At 41.4% G+C, this 27,757-nt stretch overlaps 1 protein-coding gene across 1 annotated transcript; it reads left to right on the top strand.

Annotated features, from left to right (window-relative positions):
- Positions 1 to 137: 137 nt before the first annotated feature.
- On the top strand, positions 138 to 26,727 carry qsox1 (quiescin Q6 sulfhydryl oxidase 1). The gene is made up of 13 exons (XM_067596985.1): positions 138 to 853; positions 1,628 to 1,728; positions 3,611 to 3,659; positions 4,002 to 4,104; positions 5,117 to 5,207; positions 5,517 to 5,662; positions 9,858 to 9,992; positions 10,087 to 10,216; positions 16,708 to 16,830; positions 17,976 to 18,114; positions 19,406 to 19,582; positions 24,385 to 24,546; positions 24,665 to 26,727. Exons 1-13 carry the CDS (start codon positions 550 to 552, stop codon positions 25,483 to 25,485), a joined length of 2,481 nt encoding a protein of 826 aa, XP_067453086.1. The 5' UTR covers positions 138 to 549; the 3' UTR covers positions 25,486 to 26,727.
- The last annotated feature ends 1,030 nt before the right edge of the window (positions 26,728 to 27,757 follow it).

Here is a 27,757-nt window from a genome sequence, read left to right as displayed (position 1 = left end):
CTGTTTTTTTAGACATTATTTACTGTCTTCCACCAAGAAAGAATTTTGCGCAGTTGTCATGGAGATATGACCGTTAAAGAAGACCGTGAGATGGGGTCGAGCCCGGAAAAATGCGAGTACGTTGACCTTGAGTTAAGATGTTTTGTGTGTGTGTCCGTCAAAAATAACTATTAGTTTATTTATTTAAGCATTGTAATATTAATTAAATGGTTATTTCCTGTATGTAAGCCGTATGTGGGGCAAATAAACAGTCTATTCACAGATACTTGTCACTCTAAATCTCCCTCATTAGCTAGTTAACATCAAAGAAAGTTTAGAGCAGTAGCTAATGAATGATTGTGGGAAGGTTGTGATGACTGGTGTGTTTTTAGAGGACTGGTAGCTCGCCAGGGGGAGGACCCATGAAGCCTGCTGGCCAAAAAAAACAAAAAGAGAGAGGGAGAAAAAGTTGTGTCAAGTTTTGCGACTACGAGGTAGAAACTTGCGTTCAGAGCGACGGTTAGCAGCAGCAGCAGCAGCAGGAGAAGCAGCAGCTCGGACGGGGGAAAGATGGCGCGGCGCGGCGGCCGTGGTGTCGGTGCCACGTCTCGGTTTAGTGGAGAAATCCCGACACATCTCCGAAAGATAGCAACAGCATCTGCAGTTTGGCTGTGTTTTTGTCTACTTTTCCCTCCCGCTGCGGAGGCCGGACTGTACACCGCCTCTGACCAGATCCTCTTGTTAACTCCGGAAAATGTTGAGTCGGTTTTGGTCAACTCCACAGCCGCTATAGTTGTGGAGTTTTACGCCTCATGGTGCGGACACTGCATCGCCTTTTCACCGGTGTACAAAAGCCTGGCAAGAGACATTAAAGGTTGGTGCACGGCACGTAGCTACAGCTGTTTACAAGGGCAATGCATTTTGATTATTTTAAGCTCATAATAGCGGAAATCCTACTTGACACTCCATTATCAGTTTTACACCACTGACCTTGTTTTATTCACATTATAAGGCATGAAAATGTCTCATAGTTTCACACATAAGCAATAATCTATAATTCATCCATCTGCGTGGAAAGAGCAAGAGCACCAGGCTGTTGTTTCTTATCTGTTAATAAGAGCATAGTCTAATAAATGTGTTTTAATTGTCTCACTATCACAGCCTCTTAAATGAGGACTGTGTCAATGGCTCATGAGCCAAATTAAATACTGCAGAGCCATGAGAATTAATATAAATAGGATGATTATCAAGAGTGAAGTTTCTGCTTGTGGCAGAGGGCCTGACACAGTCATGGGGTATTTCAGTCCCGTGTTTCACTCTCACACACAGTCAATAATGGCATCTGATCCCTTGGCATGCTATTAAATAAATGCTTTGCCTCAGAGCCAGGGGAGTGATCCAGCTGAAAAGTTTTAGAGAACTTCAGGTGAAATCAGGAGTAGATGCCAGTTATAACTTTGTATCCACTCTAGCACCTCTCAGCTTGTAGATAGATGTGTGTCAGCTTCAGCAAACCTGGGCAATTTTGAGCCTGTCCAGTGTTGGTATACTGTGCAGGGTACAGAAGACAGACAGTACACTAAATATTTACTGTGCCCCTCTCTCTCTCACTCTCTCTCTCTGTCTCTATTTGATGTTTGTTCTTTAGAGTGGAAGCCAGCTGTGGACCTGGCAGCTATAGACTGTGCTGCAGAGGCCAACAGGAAGGTTTGCGCTGGCTTTAGCATCAGAGGGTATCCGACTTTAAAGGTATCAAACGTGAACTGTTCACACAAGCCCATTAATTGCAGTGCTCTTTCTTTATTTCACCATGGCTGCTGTATGTGAGTTTACTTTTTTTATTCAGTAAAGCTGATGGCAGGAGAGAAATGTGTGCAGAAGATGATGAACATGTTTGCTCCACTGTGTCTAAAGAGACAAGAAATTAGAGTTGAAAATATTGACAGAAAATTAATTGACAATTATTTTCATGATTAATTGTTTCGGCCAGTTTTCAAGCAGAAATGTAGAACATTCTCTGATCTCATCTTCTCAAAATTGATGATTGATTTGGGGTTTTTAATGGTTAAATCAAGGATGTGGGTGCTTGGAAATTATAAAAATATTTTTCTGGCATTTTAAAAATAAATTTGGCAGATTAATTGATGATGTAATAGCCATTAGTTGCCATCCTACAAGAAAGTAGAAAGATATTTCTGTGGTCATTGTCTTGCAGAAGCACACCATACTGTATTGACAGTCCTTCTGCTGCTCTCATTCAGTTTCATGCGACTCTCATATATTTTCGGAACTAACCGTAAAATCAGGAATGTTCACAGTTTTGCTTGAACTTGTCCTGGCGCTCCCTTTTTTCTACACTGATATGTGTGATTTTTATTCACATGTGGAATGTGCATGAACATGTGTGGGAACAAAAAGCCTGTTTGCATCGACTTTCTTGAAGTATTTGATAAACCAGAGTCAAGTCAAGAGTATAACTGTTTATCCCTAAGTGACCGGTGCAACCTCTGTCACATTGCTTTATTACAAGTGGTGTTTAAGTTGTTAATTGGTGATAATTTCTTAAATATATTTTGCTTATTTTTGATCTTAAAACCTGAAACTTCATGAACAGTTGTAATGTTTGTGTATTTTAAAAAAATGCAATTTAACAAGTGTGTGGGCTGCAGCTAACAATTTTGTCATTAATGTACAGATTATTTTCTTGCTTAATTGTTTGGTCTATAAAATGTCAGATAATAATGAAATTTCCCAGTTAAAGGTGATGTCTTCAGATGTCTTGTTTTGTTTGACCAACAGTCCAAAACCCCAAAATATGGAGTTTACTATCATGTAAAAGTTGAAAACAGGAACATTTAGAAAAAAACATTAAAAAATGACTGAAATGATTAAATATGACAATTAATTCATCGACTAATTGTTGCTGCTCTGCAACTCTGTAAGCATAAGTTTGCTTTTCTCAGAGTTCATAATTCAGTAACTTTAAAACTTGTAGGATCCACTTTGTAAAATGATTAGTTTTGAGTCAGTCAGATTACGGTGTCATTTTGTGTTATATATCTGTGAAAGCGCGTCTCCTTTTTTTTCAGTTTATGTATAATTTTTGATTCTCTGGATAAGAATGTGACAGATTGTGTTTGCTACTTGTAGATGCAGTAGTCATTTCCCTGTGGAGTAAACTTTTGCATGATCAGCAGCCACACAGCAGAAACGCCCCAGCATTAAACATCTGCATTTGTATTTGCAACATATTTGATTAGTCAGCAGGAGTGTGTGTGTGTGTGTGTGTTAAAGGCCTCTGCTCTCAGCCCTGTCTCTCTCCCTTCTGTCATCCGATGAAAGCCGATAAAACAAAGAGCTCCTTCTGTCTGAATTAACAATGGAGCTCTAACATCTGCGACTCATTTTAACCAGGAAGGATTTGGAGGTCAAGGCGGGCAGAGGGGAAGGCTGTCCCCCAACCAAACATTACACAACATGGCTTTGCTTCTCTCATGGTCGTGTGAGGCCGGTCTGAGCTGATCTCACTTCTCTCCCTCAAATCCACTCCTAACACAAACCCTCTCTCTCTCTCTGTCTCTCTCTCTCTCTCTCTCTCTCTCTCTCTCTCTCTCTCTCTCTCACTTCGCAGTTCTTCCACGCTTATTCCAAGGCTGAAGCTACTGGAGAGGCTTTTAAAGGTATTAAAAAAGGGAGTTTATGGTTTGTTCACTTTCACACGCCACCCTGAATTGTGTTTCATAGAGAACGTGCAGTTTCAAAAGGCGTCATGTCCGAGTAGGAGTATGCAGAGTGATCATAGCTTTATCAGAAGTGTTAGTCATGTAGTTATAGCTGCTAGTCAGCCTTTTGTTTCATATTTTACTATTAACATAAGTCAGCTCCAGTATGTAACTGTGCAGGATTTAGACACTTATGTAATACTGCAGGGACTCACTTATCAGTGTGTTTTAGTGAACAATGGTCCTGCATGAGAACAATCAGCGGTGTATAATGTTCTCCTGATGTTCTTTGACCTTCAGAGTTTCCCCGTGATGTTCGAGGTCTCCGACACAAGATTATAGATAAACTGGCAACCCATGAAGAGCCCTGGCCCCCTGCCTGCCCCCCACTGGAGCCCACCAGGTAAGCACACACACACACACACACACACACACATGTTCATTTTCATTGTGACAAGAGAAATATGAAGGTAAAGGTTTAACTATTCATCAGTCTATATTATTATTTATTTTCATGTAATTCTACATTCATGTGGATTATAGTTTCATGTTTCTCTACAGTATTCCTTCTATACTTTTGTTGAATTCTTGCTGTAGAAACCCTTCATGTCCCATCGTCTCATTTGATCTAATAAAGCAATGATTATTGATCAGTTAGCTGTTAGCTTGTGGTGAGGCACTCTAATGTAAGTTTATTGTATTTAATTAGAGTCTGAAGAACGCACATGTTTCAGAAGAGTTTTCAGACTGTCACTACTTGGCCTCCCTGCTCAGCTCACACTATGTCATACATGTATTCAGACACATGTACTGCATACAGACGGTTTATTACAATAATAGTGCAGGAAAAGGAAACAGGAAATATGAGTCAAGTTTGTCTCTCCTTTTAGTTTTAAAGGGAACGCACCATCACTATTTCAGAAACATGACGTTTTCTTCTCCTTGTCTTCTTTTTGGAATTTAAAAAATAATAAGTGAATTTGAACCCCCTTTCTTCACAACAAACCTCTAATGGAAACTGTTTTCTCAACCAAAAGAACATTTTTGAAGTAGAAATGACACACTTGAAAGCACATATGAGGCTGGGGCACAGTATTTTTAATGTTTTTAAGTTTGTGGGTGTAGTCTAGAAGTCTTGCAGGGATAAAGGAGAGATCCAAGACAATTCAGAGGTAAATAAAAAAGCTTAAATAAGATACATTTCAATTTAATTTTAGAATGCTCCCCTTTTTCCTTAAAAATATGTCCATAAAATCCTGCATTTCTTTTATTCCATCTTTTTGATCTCCACTGTTTTAATAACTAATCCCTTTTTGAATTCATTAGTTATGTTCAGTCAGGGATTTCTTTGGCATCAATGTAATATATGTCTGGGACTCCAGTCTGATGTGTTTTTTCTGCTCCTCTTGCTCCAGCCAAGCGGAGGTTGATAGCTTCTTTGAGACCAACAACGTACAACACTTGGCCCTGATCTTTGAGGAAACTAAATCCTACATCGGCCAAGAGGTAACAGTTCATGTTTCCATCGACCTGCTGTGTGTGTTTTTCTCTTCTCTAGATGTGCTTTCAGAAATCTGAAATACATTCCAACTATGTACTTCGATGTAACTAACAAAGCTCTGTTGTGGATGACGTTACGTTGTTCAGAAAGGGAAAATTAGTTGCTGAAATGAGACGGTATAGTGATTGATTGAAAAGGACACCTTGACACTCTTTTATATCACCGACATGATATATGCAAGGTCAATATGTTAAAATATAACATAACTAAAAACTTTTTCCCTTTTTTCCACATGTGTTCACTGTATACTTCAGGTAACCCTAGACCTGTTACAGTTTGAGAACATTGCAGTGCGGAGGGTCCTGAGCACTGAAGAAGGCCTGGTGACCAAACTGGGAGTAACTGAGTTCCCATCCTGCTACCTTTATTATCCTGGAGGCAACTTCACCAGACTCAGAGTGTGAGTGTTTCTGTAGTCTTTCACTTCCGTTGAAAAACACAGCGCTATAATCATCATCACCAGCTTACACCTCCTACAGCTAAATTTAAAAAATATAAGAAAATATGCAAAATTTTAGATATTTTATTCTTTTCAAATAGACATAAAATATTTTGTAGTGTAGGGATGTATGATAACAATAATAAGTTTTTTCTTCATGAAATATACATGTATATGTAACAGTAATATAACACAGTAAGGATTTGTTTTACCAGCTTATTAAGGTTTTGTGTTTCACTAACACTCAGTGTCAGGTAGGATTTTCCTGGCAAAGGAATGGGTAGAAAGGGTAAACGGGCTACACTCATGTGGCACTTTTTACCTTAACGGACAAAGCACTTTATAATTTTTTGCCTCTCATTCACCCATTCACACACACACTCACACATCGATGAGAGCAACTTTGGGTTCGGTGTTTTGCTCAAGGACATGCTCAAGGATCAAACTGCCAGTCCTGTGGTTTGTGAGCAGCCCGCTCTACCTCCTGAGCCACAGTCGCCCACATCTGGGTAGGGAATGGAAGACAGTTGTTACAGTACGTACAACAGGTTTTACAAGTAACAGTTGTTTGTTTAAACCAAAGAGAAGAAGAACTGGATACAGTAGCGGGCATGAAGGCCCTTTTCTAAACTACCCTCTAAATACTAGCCCTTCACTACTTCCAAATTCGTGAACCTGGTATGGTGCGTAATGGCTCACCAGTATGACTTCCTTGGACACCTGATTGGAGCAGAGGCATTATTAATGTTATCAGTTCGACCTGCTGCAGTGTCTGCTGTAAAAAAAAAAAAAAAGCCTGTTAAGTGAGACAGACATGTAGGGACCTGCACATTAAGGGAGCAGGTATTAAATAAAGGTAAACTGTGGAAAGCACCTTCCATTCGCCACCATAATCGGGAAACATCTATCACCATGGATATATATTACTTTGATAGTTCAAACATTACACACATTACATACTGTTTCCTGTAAATTTATTATGTCCCCAAAACAATCAGCAGGTGTGTTCTTGTTTAACTGATCAATTGATGCTTGCATATGGATATAAGGTAAATCTAATAAAATAAGTTTAGGGCAAAGTGGTGATTCCTTTTTATTTAAATAATACTAATAATACTACTACTAATACTACTACTACTACTAATAATAATAATAATAATAATAATAATAATAATAATAATAATAATAGTAACTTTATTTATACAGCACCATTCATACAGAAAAAAATGCAGCTCAAAGTGCTTTACAACAAAAGAAATTACATGCACCGAGTGCTTCATATCAAGAAAGACATGAGGACATGAAATGAACATAAAAACATGTAAATGTATATTTTACGCTGTACACAGTCCACCTACAAAGTTGTGTTCATTTATTTGCCTGATTAGATCTCAACTGAGGAGTGTTTGCACAAGTGAAATCACCTGTGTGAAGGGCCTGTAAGTTTACTGCGCTCTGTGTTTCTAAAACACAACCCTGAAAAAGACAGTGTAGTAAAGGAAGATGATTTCACAGTGTTTGTTTGAGAAGTGAACTCTTTGACAATTGATCTTTTTCACTATTGATCTTTGTGCAAAAACACCACAGCAATCAGTGAGCAATCACCAATCAGCATCATAGATGACTCATAAAGGTTGTAACAAAGTCTAAATCAATATAATTGAAGAACCTCCAGAGTTTCCTGTTGTGAGCTGTGGTGTATTGGACAGTAAACTGGCACAAATTAGAAAAACAATGTTGTTACTGTTCCACATGTGATCTGCAAACACCAGTTGGCACACAGTTGTTCATTGTCTGAAGTCATCAAGTGCAACAGGGTGTATTTGTAGATTCCACATCAACCTAGACTCCTAGATTTTCAATATTATTTTTAACCCAAAGAAAGGACAACACCTGATGGAGGTTTAACAAAAAATATTTTTCTATATTAGAGACATTTGAAATAGAAACATAAATGCATTGTATTGATATTTTTTTATATATCTCAAACATTTTCCATTTACCTTGATCTGAAATACACAAACACCAAGTTTATTCCCCTTCGGTTTCCATTGTTCAACACAAAACAACTTTGCTTTCTGCTGAAAAGTTTCATCGTGTGCTCATTATCTGAACCCTATTCATGAGAATACTTTTAAACATCTGGCCTCTTAATGGGATCAGAGCATCAAAATCGCTCCCATTATTCACTATCATAAAGCGGCGCTGATCATTCCTCACCCTGCAAATTCATCTGCTGTTTCTGCCTCTTTGTTTGGCTGTTTCAATAACTTGGCATGCAAAGAGGACTCTTTTTAGTTGACAAATGCAAAAAGGAAATGATTTATTGCTGATTTATTTATTCACCCTCCATCTCTCCCCTTCCAACCCCCCTCATCTCCATCACTGTACAGAGGGGAGGTTTTTTAATTTCTTGCATGAAAACAATGCCATTGCTTTTCTGGCTTCACCTGCCAAACAAGCCCCAGCCGCACACGGCGACAGATGGCCTCCCATCATCACTGAATGTCTGATTGATCCTGGGAGAGCAGAGTGTGCGGTTGTGTGTGTCTGCATGTGTGTGTGTGAGAGCGTGCGGGGGCGTCTCACATCCGTCATGCATGTAATGTGTGCTGGTCCCAGGTGAATGCATTCCCTCCCAGCCCTCCCTGATGCCTGCCTGCCCGTCTGCCCTGGGGATCGCTGGATGAATGGCTCCCCTTCCACATCTGTACACTCCCACCAGACACGCAGGTGTAATTGAGTCCCGGGCTGGTGTGAGTGAGCGTGGGCCCAGCGTATCCATCCTCCTTATTACCATCCTGTTCCAGTTTTACGATGCTTTCTCTCACTCTCTCTCTCGCTCTCTCTGTCACTCTCTCTGTCCCTGACGAAGGGAATAAGTAAATGAGAGGAGGATGTGAGGGCGAGGGAGGGAGGGAGGGAGACAGAGAGAGAGAGAGAGAGAGAACATTAATGGCTGTGGTTCCAGTTCCAGCGTTATCGCACGGCTAAATGATCAGTGATCTCTCTCTCTCTCTCTCTCTCTCTCTCTCTCTCTCTCTCTCTCTCTCTCTCTCTCTCTCTCTCTCTCTCTCTCTCTCTCTCTCTCTCTCTCTCTCTCTCTCTCTCTCTCTCTCTCTCTCTCTCTCTCTCTCTCTCTCTCTCTCTCTCTCTCAGTCCCACGCCACTCTGGCACCATCTGCTCAGGATTTGAAATGCGTTTCCAGTAAGTGTGTAAAATATACGGCCACAGAAAAAACAGGTCATAAAACAATTTTTATGGCAGTGGACTTGAAAACAAAAGGTGCAGGAGAAAAAAGAAAAGTGCATTTTGTTTGAGGATCCTTGCTTAGCTCTTAACAAACAGCTACACATATACCCAAAAGTGTGTGGACACCTGAATGTTACACTCATATGCGATTATTGAACAAATCATGCTAAAAGCATTGATATGCAGGTATGACGTCAGTCACCCTTCTGGGAAGGCTTTCTACAAAAGTTTGGAAACCTGGCTGAAAGGATTTGCTCCCATTCAGACACAAGAGCATTGGCAAGGTCAGGCTCTGATGTTGGGCGATAAAGTCTGTTGGAGATACAATTCATACCATCAGAGGTGCTGGATAGGGTTGAAATCAGGGCTCTGAGCAGGCCATGCGAAATCGTCCACATCAAACTCAGCAAACCATCTTTTTATGAAACAACAAAGGGCTTTCCCCAAACTGTTGGAAGCACACTGTTGTCTAAAATATCAATGTGTGTTGGAGTTACATTTCCATTGCGTCATTTAGCAGACGCTTTTATGCAAAGCAACTTACAAGCATTAGAGGAGAGCCGTGGTAGAAATTTTCAAGTAGCTGAACAGGTACAAGTGCAACGACAGAGCGCTAGACAGAAGTTTGTTTTTTTTGTTTGATTTTTTTTTAAGAAATGACCAGAAATAGACAAATGCAAAGTGTTATAATGTGTAAAGGGGCTCAAATGTTGAGGTGTTCAAAGAAGAGCTGAGACATTTCTTGAAAGCACCAAGGAGGTCAGAGTACAGTGTGGAGCCACTAACAAAAAAAACTCTGGATTGTGATTTTGCCATAGACGAGAAATACAAAAAAAATACATGGACAGGGTTGTCCTAATAAGTGGCCTAAAGGTCAGTAACACCTGTCCTTCCGTTCCACAGCACCATCGAGGCTCGTACTTTCTACTCTTTCGCCCTCCAGAGGCTGCCGGGGGTGATGCGGTCAGGAAAGCCTCCACCAGACATCACACACCTCGCCACCACCAACAAAGAGGAACCCTGGAGATCCTTCAACAAGTATGAACTAGACACACCGTACATGACCATCTTTCTCTCCTCACCCTTATTATTTGTTGAGTTGAGTTTTACCATGTGTGATTTGTTTGTCCAGGTCCAGCGTGTATATGGCAGACCTGGAGTCAGCGCTGCACTACTCCCTGCGTGTGGAGCTGGCTGCTCAGACTGTCATCAGAGGAGAGGCCCTGATTTCCCTGAAAAAGTACATCTCCGTCCTCGCAAAGGTGAAATTAACAGAGAGAGAGCACTGCAAACACGCACAAACAATGTGGACACACAATGTACAAAGCCAATGATACACATGATACAATTTTGAATATTAACAAAAATATATATTAACGAGCAGAAATCAAATTAAAAAAAATATAGGTGACAAATCTGATTTCAGAAATACCATCTGAAGTGCAAACATATCTCAACAATTCTCTTATTTGGACGGATATAATCAGCAGCTAGTTTCCCCCCATTTTATATTTACAAAATGTTATCTGAGGACATATTTATTGTAAACTATAGTGATCAGGTAAGACAACTTTTGGATGCATAGGAACCAGTGAAAATCAGTTAAAACCAACCTACTCCTGAAAAGACTTTGCTGTTTTTCTGAGAGTATCCACAACTGACAGAAATGTGTAGTTACAGCAGGTCACCACTAGATGGAGAATGAGACAGCAAAATGGTAGTTCACACTTTGTAGATTTCAGCTGTTCTTTGGCAGGATTTTGCTTTTGTTTCCTCATTCATAACATATTTTAAATTCCTTTAGCATCCATTAGATTATTCTGCAAATTGACCTAATTAGTTGTTGTCGCAAAAATGTTGTTTTTCATCACACACACACTTGCACATGTACATTATTGAAAGTACAAGTGGATGCCATTGACTAGAAAAGGAGCACAAACACTCTCTTGGGTATTGTTGACCCTCTTCATGTTGGCTCCCAGGGGTATTGAAGCGTGGCTGCCACCCGCTTGCCGCCCACAGGCTTTAGACACACACACACAGCCTGATTACAAGCCACCCTCCCTGGAATACCCCAACCACTCCTCCTCCTCCTCCTCCTCCTCCTGTATCCCTCTTTGGCTTCACACAGACATTTCTGCAGACGCTTGTGACTGTGCCAGTCCTCTGTGATTCCCTAAAAACTCTTGCTCCCCCCTGGATTTTCCATCCTCCTTCTGTCCTGCCTCTGTCTCTTTTATTCTTTTTTCCCATTCTCCCTTTCTTCTCCCCTCTCTTTCATGGTTATGCTAATTTTTCAAAATACTCCAGGATTTCATGTTTGTTTGATTATTCAGCTTTTATGAACATCTAATAAGGACCTACCCACTTTGGCTCGCTTTCTTTTTACTTTTATCATTCTGATCACATGCTCCCTCCTTCCCTGTCCACCTCCTTCCTAGTAGAAGTGTGCCAGCCAGGCAAACATGTTGTGATGATGAGGCCTGACCCGCTAGCTCTGTCCCTATTGGCTACGCACCAGGCTGTCTCACTGCCCTAGTCTGTCACCAATCTCTCTGATTATATCTCACCCTCTAGGGAGGTGTTGTAGCAAGCTAGTGTGTGTGTGTGTGTGTGTGTGTGTGTGTGTGTGTGTGTGTGTGTGTGTGTGTGTGTGTGTGTGTGTGTGGGCAGGGGGGGCAGCGCTCTGTGGCCTCCCATTAGCTCCAGTTTGTTTAGTCAATAGCAGTAGGTCCCAGTGGTATTTTTAGCCTGTCCCCCCTACCAGAATGGACCAGCCGCTCAGCAGGGCTTTGTGTGGCTAAGGAGGCTGTCATTGTTGCAGCTGACCGGGACTTGTGACAGTCCTTATTGACATTTGACTGAGCGCTCTCCCTACAAAGAGAATCCATTCAGCTGGTTAGCTTTTTAGGAGCAGTTAATGTAAGACAAGCAAGTAGGATGTGAAACAGGTTGAAGAAACTGAAGAGGATTTGGGATGAGAGAGGATGACAGTTCAAAAGCAAACATACGTAATGAATGAATTTTCATATTTTTAATTTATATGATACTGTACAGTTCATAGGGCAAATACTACAGAATTAAAACTATTTTTGGTAAGTAGACAGTGATGCTTTTTATCATAACAGCTGTTGATTGAAGAAGAAATGTTCTTGCTGATAACTGACACAATATGTAAAAATCTAACACCTGAACTCCATGTGTGAGTCATGTGATTAGGTTAGAGTGAAAGTGACTCACACTGTCCTGACTGCAGCGTGAATGTCATCGTTTCACACTGGTGACACATTCCTCAATCATGACACGTTTTTTAATTTTTACCAAACAATTAGTTGGAAAGCGTATTTGCATAGCATGATGATGTGTATGTGCATGTGTGGTATGAACACACAGTATGAGCATGACTCTGTTCTGTGAATATTAATGGGGGATTGTGTGCGTATGAAAGTTTATTCATCCCCTCATGTATTCATCTTTCTACCCTGCCCTCAAAAATGACACTCTCTTCTGTCCTAGAATTGTAATTCCACGAATTGTTTCTTTCTTTCTTATCCACTATCATACCATCATCGCATCTTCATCCAAACATGTAAACATGGGGGTTGTTTTTTTTCTTTTTTCTTTTTTGAACACGGTCATAATATTACTAGATTTACTGTCTTGTCAGGCTGAAGCCGGATTTATGAATCCCCTACATGTATATGAGGATTAAAAAAAGTGGATCTTGGGAAGCATGAGAGCATTAAAGCAAGGTTTTTAAGGATTACACCTCTATCCTGCTTTTCTTGAAAGAAGCCCTTCAGCCCACGGGGGACAGAGGGGCAGGGGAATAAAACAAAGAATTAAGAAGGGGGGGCTTTGGTCTAAAGGGACACAGGCTTGGCCCTTGTCACGTCAGGGACATAATGTCCACATACGCCTTTATTACCAGGGTACCAGGATGCTCTGTGTTGGGTTTTTTTTGTTTGTTTGTTTTTTAAACCAGCTGTCCATGTAATTATGAATTACTGTTTTAATAGTAAGTTGTTTTTAAGTAATTCATAAAGAATTAGTCAGTTCAGGTGGCTGTTTTGCTGTGGCAGCTTCACCTCAGTGACAGTGTGTGTGTATGTTTGTAAAGATGAGGCTGCTGTTTGCCTTCTTCCCACTCTGGCACGTGTCTGCAGCTTCCCCCCCTTCCCTCCACCGGGTGGTTTGAAGTTGGATTATAACCAAGGGGCTTCACCCCTGTCTTCTACCCCAGGCCTGGCCTGGTCTGCCCCCACTCCAGCCAGCAGATGCCTCCCTCTTGGGACCCTCACCACGAGGAGCTTGTGGTTTCTCAAGTGCTGCTGATACTAATCCGATCAGGGATGACATATTGCCGGGGTGAAGGGGATTGTCATGGTCCAACCGGGATGGGGGCAGGAGGGGTACAGGGTTGAAAGAGGCAAACTGTGTGTGTGTGTGGCTGTGTTCTCTTTAAGATGGAGAGAGCAGGTATAAAGGGAGACATGTAGTAGAAATGATAAAAGTAGAGTGTTTGCAGTTTAAGCAAAATATAAATCAATTTTGGTGATCCTGAATACTGAATTTTATTCAATAACTGATCATTTTAATGGCCATGTCAGTTGATATAAATACTGTTCGTTTTATTTTAAATGAAGTATATTGTCTCATTTGATGTTGTGCTTATCTGAAATGCTTCTTGCGGATGAAGACATCTAAGTTAGTGCCTTTCTGGTTTTAATTTTTTCCCTCCATAGTGTAAAAATGTCAGTATTCATGAAGAAAATGATGCATATCATTTCATCTTAAATGTAGAAAACACACAATATTGTTTTTGTTATAAGATTTTTAAACACCTTTGCATTTTTGACAGCAAGTCTGTTAAATTCCACCTAAATGGCTAAAGAAAGTCGATACCGTGCAGGCTGTGACATGACCTTTCCTATCCGTCAAGGCCTGTTCACTGCTGTTGGCACAGAGTTCATCTACATATCAAAGCAACTATTTCCAAAACTAATAAGCTGATTGATTGATATCGTACACAATTAAAGATCAAGGCCAGGGATTCAGACAGGGAGGTTAAGAAAAAAGAGGAATCAATGTAAAATAAGACAAATACTGATAAAATTGAGAAAGATGACACTAACTAATATCTGTCTGTGATAATGTTTGTACAAATCAAAAGTTGAACATGGCGAACATTTGAGTTTTTACGCGATCACCAGCCTGAGAGAGCCCATGAATATTGTTGCGTTGGTGATGCTGAGCTAAGCCCATTAGTGGGAAACACCTGCGTTTTCTCTTCTGGTTAAATTCATATGGTTTTTTAATGAGCTTTTCTGACTGGTTGGCATTCAGACCTCAGATCCAGACCTAAACCTATTATATCACTTTCCCAGCAACAAGCAGCAGACATCAGAGGCCTTTGTGCTCTCGTGACACACCTCCTTTAGTATGTGTGTGTGTATGTGTGTCCTTTAACATTGTATGTATGTGAATGTATAGAGGTTTATATGCAGCAGAGTGAGATCAACAGTCGGCAAAAAGGTGAATGTTTGCTGTTGGAACAGAATACAAATCGATTATTATAGATGATCAATAGGAATTTGAGATGTTGATTTTTTTTTTTGCTCACATCTGAAAGCTGATGATTTCCATGTTTTCTGCTGATTCAAAGTACTTTTGTGTTCATTTGTACAACAAACTAAAAGCACTAAACACAGTTTTCTGAAGGCCGAGTTGATGAAAAATGCTGCACGCAGTCAAGAGGGAAGGACACAGGAGGTTTAAGCAAATCACTGGGGGTCTGGTTAAGTGGTCAGGGTGTAACACTCAGATCCTGTTAGAGGGTGATGAATAGAGGACTGAGCTGCTGACTGAAAGGACCGTGTGTGCGAGATTGTCTGTGTATGCAGGTGTATTTAACTGAACAGATGGTTGAGGCCAAATTAAAAAGGTCCACATTTTGGATGACGCAGCTTAAGTCTACCTTCTGCTTTCTCTGTTCAGCAGAAGTTTAGCAATAACTATGATTCAAAAAACTAAAGTTACCATGGTAGTATTCTATTTGTCCTGTTGTTAAAGTCTTGGAAAGAAAAAGCTTGATCCCTTTAAAGTGTTTATTTCTGAGGAACTGGACCATTATCACAAACTATTCGGCAGAGAGGCTTACTGTAAGAATAGGAAACACATTTAGCAGATATTTATTATGCACTCTTCTCTCTCTTACCATCAGTGCAGTCAGCTGTTTCTATTGTCAGTATGATATGTGTAAAGACACGCTTGTCTGTGTCTGTCATTACTCTGTCATCACTGGTCTCAGACACCCATCAGGTGGATTTCCTCTTTCTGTTCGTGAACCCACTTCGCTAGTTACAGTATCATGTTTCCTCACAGCCGTGGTTGTTACCATGACAGTGATCATTTGAAAAGACATAAATACACATCATGGGAGAACCTGAGTAGACAGTGGCTACTGGTTGTTAGTGGCTTAGGAAATGGATCTTAATGAAGGAAGAGGCTTAAGCTTGGCTGTTGTCACATTCAGTGAAATTCTTTGAAGGTGCTGAGAAGGAAAAACACTCAAACCACAACTGTTGTGTAACACGTAGACACTCTGCACAATATTGTCAAGGATAAGATTTGATTTGGTTCATTTCAGGCTAAGATGTGTGGATGTTTAAGGATAAGGCTTGCAATATTCTATATTTTGATTATTGTCAACAAAACCCACAAATACACCAATACCAAAGGTGCATTAGACCGTCTCTTAATGCTTTCCACAGCCTGTATGTGGCACTCAGCCTCGAGCCCACTGGCTCCTACTGAAGACGTAAATCGTCAGTAGTCCAAAAGTCTAAAGTCTCATTTTTTAAAAAGGCTCAGTGGTTTCCTAAAACAGCCGGGCACTGTAGTTGTTAGCAAACGTTACTCAAACAGGAGTAATTTGTGCATATCAGGGACTATTTTCACCTGTTGATTAAGACATATTTTGTGTGCTAGTGAGTATTTACGGCAGCAGGTTGGCGTATGTGGGATTGACTCAAAATACTCTACAGAGGCCAAGTTTATCATAATGAAGGAACATGTCACCCAGTATGATTGTGTAGCTCTTTCTTCAAATCATTTTTGGACAAGAATGGAGTTGTTTGGCGCAGAGGAATAAGCTAAATTAGGCTTTGGCTACACAGACAATAGTTGTTAGTAGGCTTAATTCATTGTTTGTTTTGATCTGTTCAGGGGATTTGATGATTATCAGAATAATATAGAATGTTACCAGTCTTATCATTTAAGGGGCAAGAGCATCAATAGTAGTACTTTAGAAATAAAAATGTAAATGTGGCTGACCAAAACATACAACTAAATGAAGAACTGTAAGACCCACTTTTTGTTAGATTTTCTAAATTATATGAGGTAAAAGCTTCAGCTGAGTTCTTGCACACCATGAAGTAAGTACTGTGTAAAGTGAGAGGGAAACAAAATCCCATTAACTGTTGGTCATTTGTTCTCATTTTATTTCATTACAACATTTCAGTCAGTTGAACGTCATCAGTGAAGATTTATCAGTAAATTAGTCTAATGGAATCTACTGACTGTCATAATTAAATAATGTGAGCACAAGTGACCAAAACTGCATGATTTTCGGTTCCATTCTTTCTCAATAAACTATATGTACGCATCATCGTCTCTCAAATCAGCAGCTTTGTCTGTCACTGCTCAAAGTTAACACTTATTCCCATTGTGCTCTGCTGTTTTATGTCTGCAGTATTTTCCAGGCCGTCCTGTGGTGATAAACCTGTTGCAGTCTGTAAACTCTTGGCTACAGAACCAGACTGGCAATGAGGTTTTCTATCAAGCTTTTGAAGAGATACTGGATAACTCAGCACAGGTGAGTCAAGACAGTTGTACAGATAAATATCAATATAGTGTTGACATTGTTCATCCTTGTTACACTGAACTTGTGTCTTACTGTTCATTCCTGTCAGTCAAACCAACAACAAAATGATTCAGAGTAAACTTTTTTTGTCTGTCCTTTCTTGTTGGTATTCATTGGTTTCAGAAGTGGTCAGTATGTTACATACTGCATTTAGGACACTTGTGAATACATGAATACAAATTGAGAAAGAGAACAGACTTCTGTGAATCTAAGCAGGCAGGCATCTAAAAAGGAAAGAAAGGAGATACAGAAAAAGAGTACCAGACATATAAGCAGGGAGAACAGAGGGCAGGGCATCACAAAACGCACCCAGACTGACGTGAGGACGTCTGTCTGGGAGTGTCTCGTCGTTTCACTGAGCAACCAAGGTCACTTGTCAGTCTGGCCACTTAATCAGTTCAAAAATCCCCTGAGAAGCACCAAAGTGATGCCGATTCTGTTAAAGAAATGTCAAAATGTGATTTTGAAAATCTCTCTTTAAAAAGGAGTTGGTAAAAAAAAATATTTAAAGATAAATATCCAGATATTTCAATATGTACTTTGTCCTTGTCTCAGTGCCAGCACATAGAGCTGAGAATCTATGTGCTGTTGTCTTTGGAATGAAGCCTGCATGCCTTCAGTATATGGCCCCTCGCAAATTGAAAGACTCACTTACTTACATCATTAGCTTTTAGCAGGCAAATCAATGGATCAATGAATCAATGGGAAGGTATGAATAGACTTCACCTCAGAGGAAATGGAGTCTACACACACACACGCATACGCACACCAAATCTTTACTATTGACATGTGAGTAACCCTGTCAATCCCGCTAGCGATGGCAATAGAGTGCAGCGAGAGAAACGACTTTGTGTCAGAGAAAATATGTTGTCAGATTCAACTGTGGCTCATGGTTAGAGATCTGGATAGCTTCTGTTCATTAGTGGAGGGCTGAGCCATTAACCTGAGATTGACTTCTCATTGATCAAGAAAACTACACGGAACGGCTTTCATTAAGTTGAATAGGTTGGGAGATGCTCTTCTTTTTAGAGGACCTTTTTTTTTGTTTTGTTTTTGGTCTTTGATTCATGTTTGCCTGCTTGTTTTCTCCCTCACAGGCTCCAGACACTGCTTTGCCTGAAGGAGTGAGGTGGGTGGGCTGTCAGGGATCACAACCCCACTTCAGACGTTACCCTTGTGGGATGTGGACTCTCTTTCACGTTCTTACTGTCCAAGCCAAGAACTCTGGGGGCTCAGGTACACACACACACGCACACACACACACACACAGAGTTTGTGTTGCTGTGAATGAAAAGGGCCATTGAGAGTTCACAGAGACAGGGGTGGACTGAGGATGAGGGCTTTGTGAGGCTTTTGTAAACAAATTAGCCCTGGAATGTTTGGCAGACCTCTTTTCACACTGACCTGATTCAACATCACACAGAGAAAAGACGGACACACACACAGAAACTCAAAGAAATTCAAACACGTAGCTTGACTACTTTTTTGACCTTTTTTTTTGTTTTGTTTTGTCTTTTTGTCAAAGCTAAAATTGAGCCTAATTGTGACTGTGTGAAAAAGGATTATGTTAGATTAGTGGAATGTGAGTGGTTAATAAAACAGGCAGATGACCGGAGGCTCCGCTCCTGGCAGGGATGTTAATCTCTCTTCAACACACACACACACGCACCCACGCACACACACACAAACAGACACACAGAGGTTAATCCCAGGTTTTACGGACCATCATGTGACCTGCAGATGGACTGACCAAAAGGGGCATCCATCTGGCCCCCCACAGGCCACCAGCTTAATGGATGGATACACATACATACAGTACAGTATTGACCACAACTTAAAACAGAACTCATTCACACACGCGCACACACACACTCACACACACACACTGCATACAGTATTAAAGGTGTGAACACAATCCAATATCCATCCTTATTTACACACACATCACACAGACCCCAAACACACTCTGACTGGCCGCACGGCGCATCTAAAGGTTCATCTGAAGGTCCTGCTAAGCCGAGAACAAAAGCAAACAGCTACAGGAAAATATGTTAGTGGACTGTTGAGGTCCTGAGACAACAGCCTGGCCACCATTCACACAGAGGGTTAACTGTATTTAATCTCCAGATTGGGTTATCCCATTCGTATAGATTATTCATCTCAATGTGGGGTTAACCCAGCTGTCTGTGACTCCTGGCCCACATTACCGTGGGAATCCAGGAGTCTGTGGAGCCACGCTGCCATTAGCAAGCTTTCAGGCTGCAGCACAAGTTTACAGGTTTACTTTACAAGGGCAGATGGTTGTGCATTACATAGGAGATGATAACTGATTTCTGCTTGGTGATTTTGCTTTCACAGTTACTAATAATAATAATACAAAAATTGTATTATATAAAAGAATAATGTATTGTTGTACTGCACTGTTTGTATGTAGCAATAATCACTGTATCTAATTGAATATTGCATAAATGTTGGTGAGTTTTGAGAATATTCAGTGTTCATGTCATGTCTTGTCATTCCCCTTCAGATTCCCAGGAGGTGCTAAGTGCAATGAGGAGCTACATCCACAACTTCTTTGGCTGCAGGCCGTGTGCCGAGCACTTTGAGAACATGGCAGCAGAGAGCCTGGTGGAGGTGAACACGATGTCTTCAGCGGTCCTGTGGCTGTGGTCAAGACACAATCGCGTTAACAACAGACTAGCAGGTAGGAGTCAGCGTGGTCATCTGTAGCTAGTTCGCAGAGAAGACTAGAGGTGGTTCTTCTTTCCTTCATTTTTATTACAGCTTTAAGACACTTTTTTTGTGGAAGGTTTCTAAAATGAACACCACATTTTCTATAAACACTGCTACTTTCTGCTACACAGAGGATGTGACTACTTGTGTGTGTTGAAGACTTAAAAAAGAAGGATGTGAGAAGACCTTAATAACAATAAATATGTAGAGGATGTTTACATTAGACATCATCTTGGAAACACAGAATATACTGACGAAGATAAAAGTTGTGAACCTGTCCATGTTACACACCTTAGCATGTTGAGACATCAATGCAAACTGTCCCTCCCACTTCTTCCATCACATCCTTTCTTCTTTCCACACCTCTCTCCTCTGTGTCTACACATCCCCACCAGTGAGATAATAAGCGTGAACTTTACCCAATATGGGGGAAGATTTTAAGTTCCAGTTTCCGCTCATGGTCAGTTAGTCCTCGTAATACGACTAAAGAGGGTGAGGGGAGGAGTAAGGATGGATCCTCAGATCAGACACCAGCTGTCACTCGGTCTTAGTCCCCCCAGGTATCATCTGTTTCTGCCTCACCCATTTTCTCTTGACCCCCCTGTGCCATCTCTCATCCTTCTCACGCCCTTACTGCGATTCTCTCCCACTATCGCTTCTCCGGTCATCTGACATCTCTCATTTTCTATCTTCTTAACTTTTTTTCCCCCAGATCCTGCTCTTGCACTTCTTCTTCATAGCCCTGTACCACCAACTCAACTCCACTTCAGGATTTGAGGAATCTTTTTATCCAGGCCAACCGTTTAAAGATTAACTGAGCATAGTCACCCAATCAGTAACTTTTAGCAGATCATACACAGGAATGAGAGTCTTCAGAGATTACTTTTCTTGCATTACTAGTTCCTCCCATCCTGACTCCAGACTTCTCTGTCTTTTCTCGCTCTGTGTAAACATTTACAAAGTTTTGAGTTCATCTTTGACTGAATCACTTCTGCACATTATTTTTAAAAGTGCTAAACCAGCATTCCTCCTCCGTTGTCTGTGTTCATATGATTTTATTAGGCACAGGGCTGTCATTAGCAGCCCACTTTGTTAAATCACTATCTTTTGTTTGTGTCGACTGCCCCCTCTTCTATCTCAGGGACAGCTTGTGTCCTGAACAGCAGGGGCCAGAAGGACACTCGTCCCTGTGTGTGTCTGCTCCCCAGACACTTAAACACTATTCAGCCCCCCCCCCAACCCCTCCATCCGTCTTCTATTCCTGTTTCTGTCTTTCTCTCTTTCCACTCACCGTCCCCTGGGACTCATATGCTCCGCTTGACAAGTAATAGCACCGCATCCTCGCAGGATGGGTCCCAAAGGAACCAGCCCTCTTTGCCCACACACACAAACATGCACACACAATTCCCAAGGTATTGTGTGACAGCAGGTGGCAAACACCATGACACAAGCCACACAATCCTCCCCTCCCTTCCACCAGTCATCACCCTCTCCCAAACACACACACACACACACACACACACACAGGTTTTCCAAGCATGGGTCAAGTTGTGGCGTGTGGCAAGGGGGAGTTAGTCATGGTGGAGGGTGAGTTGGGGGTCCACAGGGGATAAGTCGGGTGAATCAGAAGGAGAGAGGGAGGGAGGAGCAGAGGGTTTGCCTGTGTTTGTAGCAATGAGTGGCAGCGTCTCCCTGAGGAGAGCACACTCCACCCCTCTTTCCATCTACTCAACCCCTCCTCTCCCTTTTGCCTAAAGTGGAGCTCTTTAGCAGGCCTCCCCGCCCCTCCTTTCAAGAGCAGCCATGCATGAAAGAGCAGCTATTTGTAAAGCGGCTGAACAATTAATTTAGCTGGCAACAAAGAGGCCCCAGGGCCCTCAGCCTCCTCGCACCGGCAGAATTAAGAGCGGTGGCAGCTCAGTCCTGTTGCTGCTTGTCAACAGGCTGAGACTGATTCACATTTCTACAGACAAAACAGCACTGCTGCAGTAGGCCTGGCTGCTTGCATGGTGTGTGTGTCTCTTTTTAATGCAGAATAGGGGCAATATATTGATTTTAAGAAGGGTTGGGTGCCAATACAGTACCTTCATTTTTGTACCAATACCAAAACAATACATATTTTCAGTACCTTGCTGTTAGAAATATAAACATGTTTTTCCATAAAACCCATTTCATTTTATGAGAGAAGCTAAAATTCGCAAATATTGAATAATAAATGTCTTAACACAAGCAGCAATATAAGACTGCAACAACAATTTTCATTATCAACTAATCTGACGATTATTTTCTCAATTTATTATTTTGTCTGTAAAATGTAAGAAAGTAGTGAAAAATACCCATTATAATTCTCAAAGGCAGCTGTTTTGAAAAACCAGTAAACCCACCGTACACTACAGGCCCAAAGCACCAAAACGGCAGACACAAAAAGTTCGAGACCGACTGGTGAACATATGAGTTGGTGGAGACCAAAACATGGCTAAAAGGAGAGTGAATATTGGACTTAAAATCATCATGTGACCAAATCGGGAACTTTCTGATCAAAGAACAAATACTGAGGGTTTGAATCTGACCAGATATTTAATGCCAGCTTTCGGTACTTGACAACTTCAGATATTCTCCACTACAAACACATTTAGGTCAGCACCAAAAAACCATTGAGGTTTTTTACACAGCACTTATTAAATCTATATCGAACAATCATAATTCCTAGATTAGTTTGAGCCCCAGTTATTTAAATGAGCATAAAATCTCTGACATCAGCTGCACTTCACAGTAGCCACGATGGCTCAGGACGCCATGTGGTGTAGGTGATCCTCACTTACAGAATTAGTGCTGAGGAAGCTAGTTTGACATGCTGAACAATACATATTTATACCTGATGAATATGTATGTCCGCTGGTGATGACATCTCCGTGACAGGCCATTGTGGCAATCTCAATATGGCTGGTATGGCTAAAGTCACCCTGGCCGCAAACGTGGCAAGCTGATTAGAATAAAGAAAGAGATCTGAGGCATCCACTGTGCGTGTGTGTGTGTGTGTGTGTGTGCTCCCACCTGCTGAAATGTATAAAAGCTCCTACACACCCACAGGCTGCAGCCCATCCAGGACACAGTAAAATTGATGTATCCTTTATGTAAAGTACTGTATGCAGAGTACATACAGACATGCATATGACTGAGATTAATCTTGAGCGGCAGAGGGAAAGAGGGAGAGGGGATGGAGGATGTAAATTGACAGTGCTGTAAAGTGACAGACCTGCTGCTGCTCTGCTTTTTTTTCTTTTCACACACACACATACACACATGCAATGGCATGTTGGTGACAACAAGCAATTTATTACTAGATGCTGCCCTGTGTGTGTGTGTGTGTGTGTGTGTTTGTGTGTGTGTGTCCTTGTAGGTATTTGTGCAGAGTGTGTCCGTCTAAGATTGTATTTTGGCCTGCATGTATGTTTTTGTGTGTGTACATTTATTTTCTCTGCCGGTATGTTTGCATGGATGCAGGGTGTGTGGTGGGAGGCGGCCACATAAAAGAAAACATGGTAAAAGAGAAAGTTTCTAATTCATTAGAGGGGCAGCTCCCCTCCGAGGTTTCTGTTGCTCTCATGTTCAATTTGAAGATTGGACTTTGCTTTCAAAGGGATGTGAAGGGACGAGACAGGTGGTCCAGAGCACTGAGGTCTACTGCCTGAAAACAGGGAGTGTGTGTGTGTGTGTGTGTGTGTGTGTGTGTGTGTGTGTGTGCGTGTGTGCGTGTGTACGTACGAGTGGGGAAGCTGTCCACTTTGGCCACATCTATTATCTCACCACCCCTCCCTCTGGGACATCCCCTGAAGCCCATTGATCATTGTTAGACCCTGTCATACGAACACACACAAAAATATCAATCCCTAGATTACATGCACAGAAACACAGACAGATGATTTACATATACACTTTTAAACACATACATACACATATGCATATGGGCACTTAGTTTTTACGAGCACTGTGACAAGATCAAATGGGTTCAACACAGATTGCATCCAGTGCTCAAAGCACTTACATCCTCAAGTCAGTGCACCAACAAGGAGATACAAGAAACAACAATAGATAGAGCAGCTGACTGGAAGCCTCAGAGCTGTGTGGTTACTGAATCCCCATTACAAGTAAAAGTCCTGTATTAAAAATGTACTTTAGTAAAAGTATCAGCAGCAATATTCACAGGCAAAAGTACTTATTATGCAGAGTAGCCAGGGGTGTAATAAATTATTGATACACTACCCTGTAAGCAGCATTTTAATGTTGTAGCTGCTCCAGGTGTTGCTGTGTCAGATACTACTACAAACCACTAGTAGTGCTTTGTGTTTTAAGGTAGTTTATTGCATAGCAATGTATTATATTATCTGAGTTTATGATATTTTTAGCATGTAAAAGCTTAAAGCTTGGAAGAAGGTGGAAACCAACCAAGGTGTATTTAGCTAGATGTTTTCCAAAGCTGTGTTACATCTTTAAAAGCATAACATTTAAAAAAACACATTTAAAACACATTTAACACAAGATCCCCACCAAACTTTCAGTAGATGAGAAACGTGAAAAAACCTTCTAGTGTCAAACTCTGCACATTCATCATTCTGCACAGTGAAGCTCAAACATCCAAGTCAAGGAATAAGAAGAAAAACATATTTTTGACTCGAGGGGGACTTTAAACTTAAACTTCAATATTTTTAAATCTGATGCCCTCTACGGACTCTACTGTTGATACTGTCCTGTTCCTGCATTTCCCTCTCCCAGGTGCTTTGAGTGAAGACCCACTCTTCCCAAAGGTCCAGTGGCCGTCACCAGAAATGTGTTCTGCGTGTCATTCAGTGAAGGAAAATGGGGAGCACAGGTGGAACCATAAGCAGGTCCTCTACTTCCTCCTATCCTACTTCTCCTCCAACAGCATCTGCACAGGTACGGGTTTCATAGTTTCTCTTTTATTTTAGGATTTTACCAAACTGCAGAAATTTCTTTCTTTCTTCTACATTGATCCTGATTGATCATGAATTCTGTTTTTTCGTTTCCTTGCCAGACTACCTTGAGGATGAAAACCAGATCCTGGCAAACCAGCGGGAAAAACATGCCAGTCGGCAGCTAGCTTTAGAAGCTCGGCAACGGGCTGAAAGGAAAGCCAGAGAGGCCTTGGACTCTATGACTCCTCCTCCACCATCAAAACCCACTGTGCCAGAAGAGGAGGAAGAGGAAGAGGAAGAAGAAGAGGGGCCGCAGGATGAAACGGTAACAGATGAAGAGGAGGAAGGTGCGGAGGGAGTAGCAGCAGCAGATGAGATGGAAGGTAAGACATCTGAGCCGACTCCCTGGGCCAAACCTGAAATGGAGGTGGGTCGCGGCCGTCGGCAGGCCAACAGGAAGCCGAGCATCGTGGGGATGAAGATGCGAGACTTGCAGGAGGACATCGTTGATCTTGACTCATTTGTAAACCAGCACTACAAGGCCAAAGCACTGCGGTTGGCTGCCTCCAGCCGGGTCAAACAACGCACCCTGCAGAGGAAGGAGGAGCAAGAGCCCGGGCCCTTGTTTGGGCTTGGCATGGAGCTGGACGCAGGGCTTGGGATGGTGGGCCTGCAGCCTATGGAGCCGGACTTTGAGCCGGACGTAGGGCAACAGAGGAAGCGGCTGCAAAAGCGAGAACTGACAGGCCAGTACTTTGGTGAGGAGGCCAAGCTTAGTCACAGAGGACGCTGGATGTCTTTGCTGAGCATTGGATTCTCTAAAGTGGACATCAGCCTGTGCGTCATTCTTTATGTCCTGTCCTCCATGTGTCTTCTGGCCATGTACCTTTTCTTTAAAAACCGCCTCAGGCTACGGCGGGCTAAAGTGGCCCTGCCCTGAACCAAAGTGTGTCCAAATTTGACCCGAGTCACAGCAATGATTAACATTCATTAGCTTCATGTGGGCTAAGGTTGGGTTTAGTGTAAGGAGATGTGTCAAGATTAGTGCTGTCTTAGGTGGTCCACTTAACTGTTACCTACAGTCAATAGTAGGCTGTTTTTTACTGTGTGGTCACCTAATGTTTGGTCATGTCTGGAGAGGAAGAGAAGGGAAAATTAGCTAATTACCTTTTAAAATCAAGGCAGTTATGCAACCTAACACTCCAGAGCTTTTCAGGCAGCAACTCAACTGTGGAAATTCTGTGCGTATATTTCCATAAGTGGCTTTCTGTTCAGAGTTTTGTGCTCCCTGTTAGAGAGATCAATCACACTTTTGATTCTGTTTGACCACTTACTGTATGAAGGATGAAATTAAACCCAATATTAAATTTATATAAAAATGGATTTTTAAAAAATTTGTATGAAGTGAATGGAACTAATGTTTTGGGTTATTTTGTACTAAGTGATTTATTTTTGTCGCTTTACTGAAATTACGGTCATTTTTCTAAGAGTTTTATGTGATTTCTTTTTTTTTGTTTGTTTGTTTCACAGTAGGCTAAAGACTTTCTACACTACTTCCCTTAGTACTATGACCAAAAAATGAGTTCCAGTAGAAATTTTCTATATATTTACACATGAAAATCTTTAAATCATCTGAACTGAATACTCAAATAAGTGATTCTTGACTGTTTCTCCCTTCAATCAATCACTTGTGGATTTTTGTTTTTATTAAGTTTCACATTTATGAGTTTCATTTAATAATCAGATAACAAAAAAAGCCTTGTCCCTAAATTCTTTGTGGGGTTTTTTTTACAATCTGTTGTTGGACTGACATCAGCACATTGATTACTGTAACTGGAACCAGCAGGTCCACAGTAACTTTCACCAGAGAAGAGCAGATCATCCATTTGTCTTACAGCTCCTTGGAGGCAGTTTGCATTACACTGAGCGTTACATCACATCTTTGAATATTACATCACACTGCTGAGTCTACATAACAGCTGCTCATTACAACTGCGGTTGTTTGTGAAGTGTTGTGGAACGACGCATATGTTTACACTGGACAAGGTTTTAGAATAAGCAGGATTTGTTTTTGGCCGGTGTCCATGATGTAAAGCTTCTGCTGGTCATCTCAAAAACACTGTGTTTTTCTGTTTTGCTTCTTTGCTTTCGTCTGAATCAATAAAATTATTTTTGATAAGGACTAGTTGCTTTTTTTTTCTTAACTCAGATCTGTCATTGAAACCTTTTATTTAGGTAAATAAGGCAACATTAAAGGTGTTTCTGAACAGATACCAGGTGAATTTACAAGGAAGGGTTGAACCTCAATGCCATGTGTATTGTCTCAGATGTCAAAATATGTTTACTGAACCTCTCAGGTGTTATTCATTTTATGCTTATGAATAACAAGTTTTTGTTTGTCTTTTTGTTTTGACCCAAGACTACCAGGACATGAGGCAAGGAGGAGCAGGGTGTTGCATGTAGAAATAGCGGGTTAAAGCACCCAAGGTTGAAGGAAAAAGCCTGTTGCCATCTGCTATGCAGCGCAAGCTAAATCCTAACAATTTCATTGGGATTATAGCAAGTGAGTAATCCAGCTTTCCTTTAGGACTAGAAGGGAGAGATTACCCTTGAGGATTAGCTCCCTGCAGATAATAAACTTTATTAAAACGCAATCGGCTTTTGTGGGGCTTCTTCCCTCACACACTTGGAGGTGGGCTCCTCTGGGGGCGGGCAGAAGTGGACCCTCTGGGACAGCAAACATGGGAGAGAGGGTTTGGGTGAGGTTGATGAAAGAGGGAGCAGTGTGTGAGGGATAAATGGATGGATGGATGGACGAGGGTTTGATGTCGCCCGGATTACAACAAGCCCATCTGAAGGACAACCAATGGTTGATCTTGAGCTTTGTGTTTTCCTGGAACATTGGCTTGAATTCCCTTGACTCCTGCCCCTTACCTACCTGTCATACACACACACACACACACACACACACAGTATACAGTATATACACACTCTGATCTCATCCCAGACCCCACTCCATCACTTGATCCAAACCACGTTTTCAGCATCATCAGTATGACAGGTTTTGATGGTGAAATGGTTAAGGCAGTCGATTCCTCTGAAAACACACACACACAAATACACAAACACACACACACACAATATGCTGATTAATAGCCTTCATTAAAGGAGAGGAGCATCAAGCCTGAGCAGTCGTGTTTAATCTTAATCAT

This window comes from Thunnus thynnus, chromosome 8 (assembly GCF_963924715.1).
Source record: "Thunnus thynnus chromosome 8, fThuThy2.1, whole genome shotgun sequence".
NCBI lineage: Eukaryota > Metazoa > Chordata > Actinopteri > Scombriformes > Scombridae > Thunnus > Thunnus thynnus.
The sequence above is the reverse complement of the archived record's forward strand: the minus strand, read 5'-3'. Positions and strand labels throughout refer to the sequence as shown.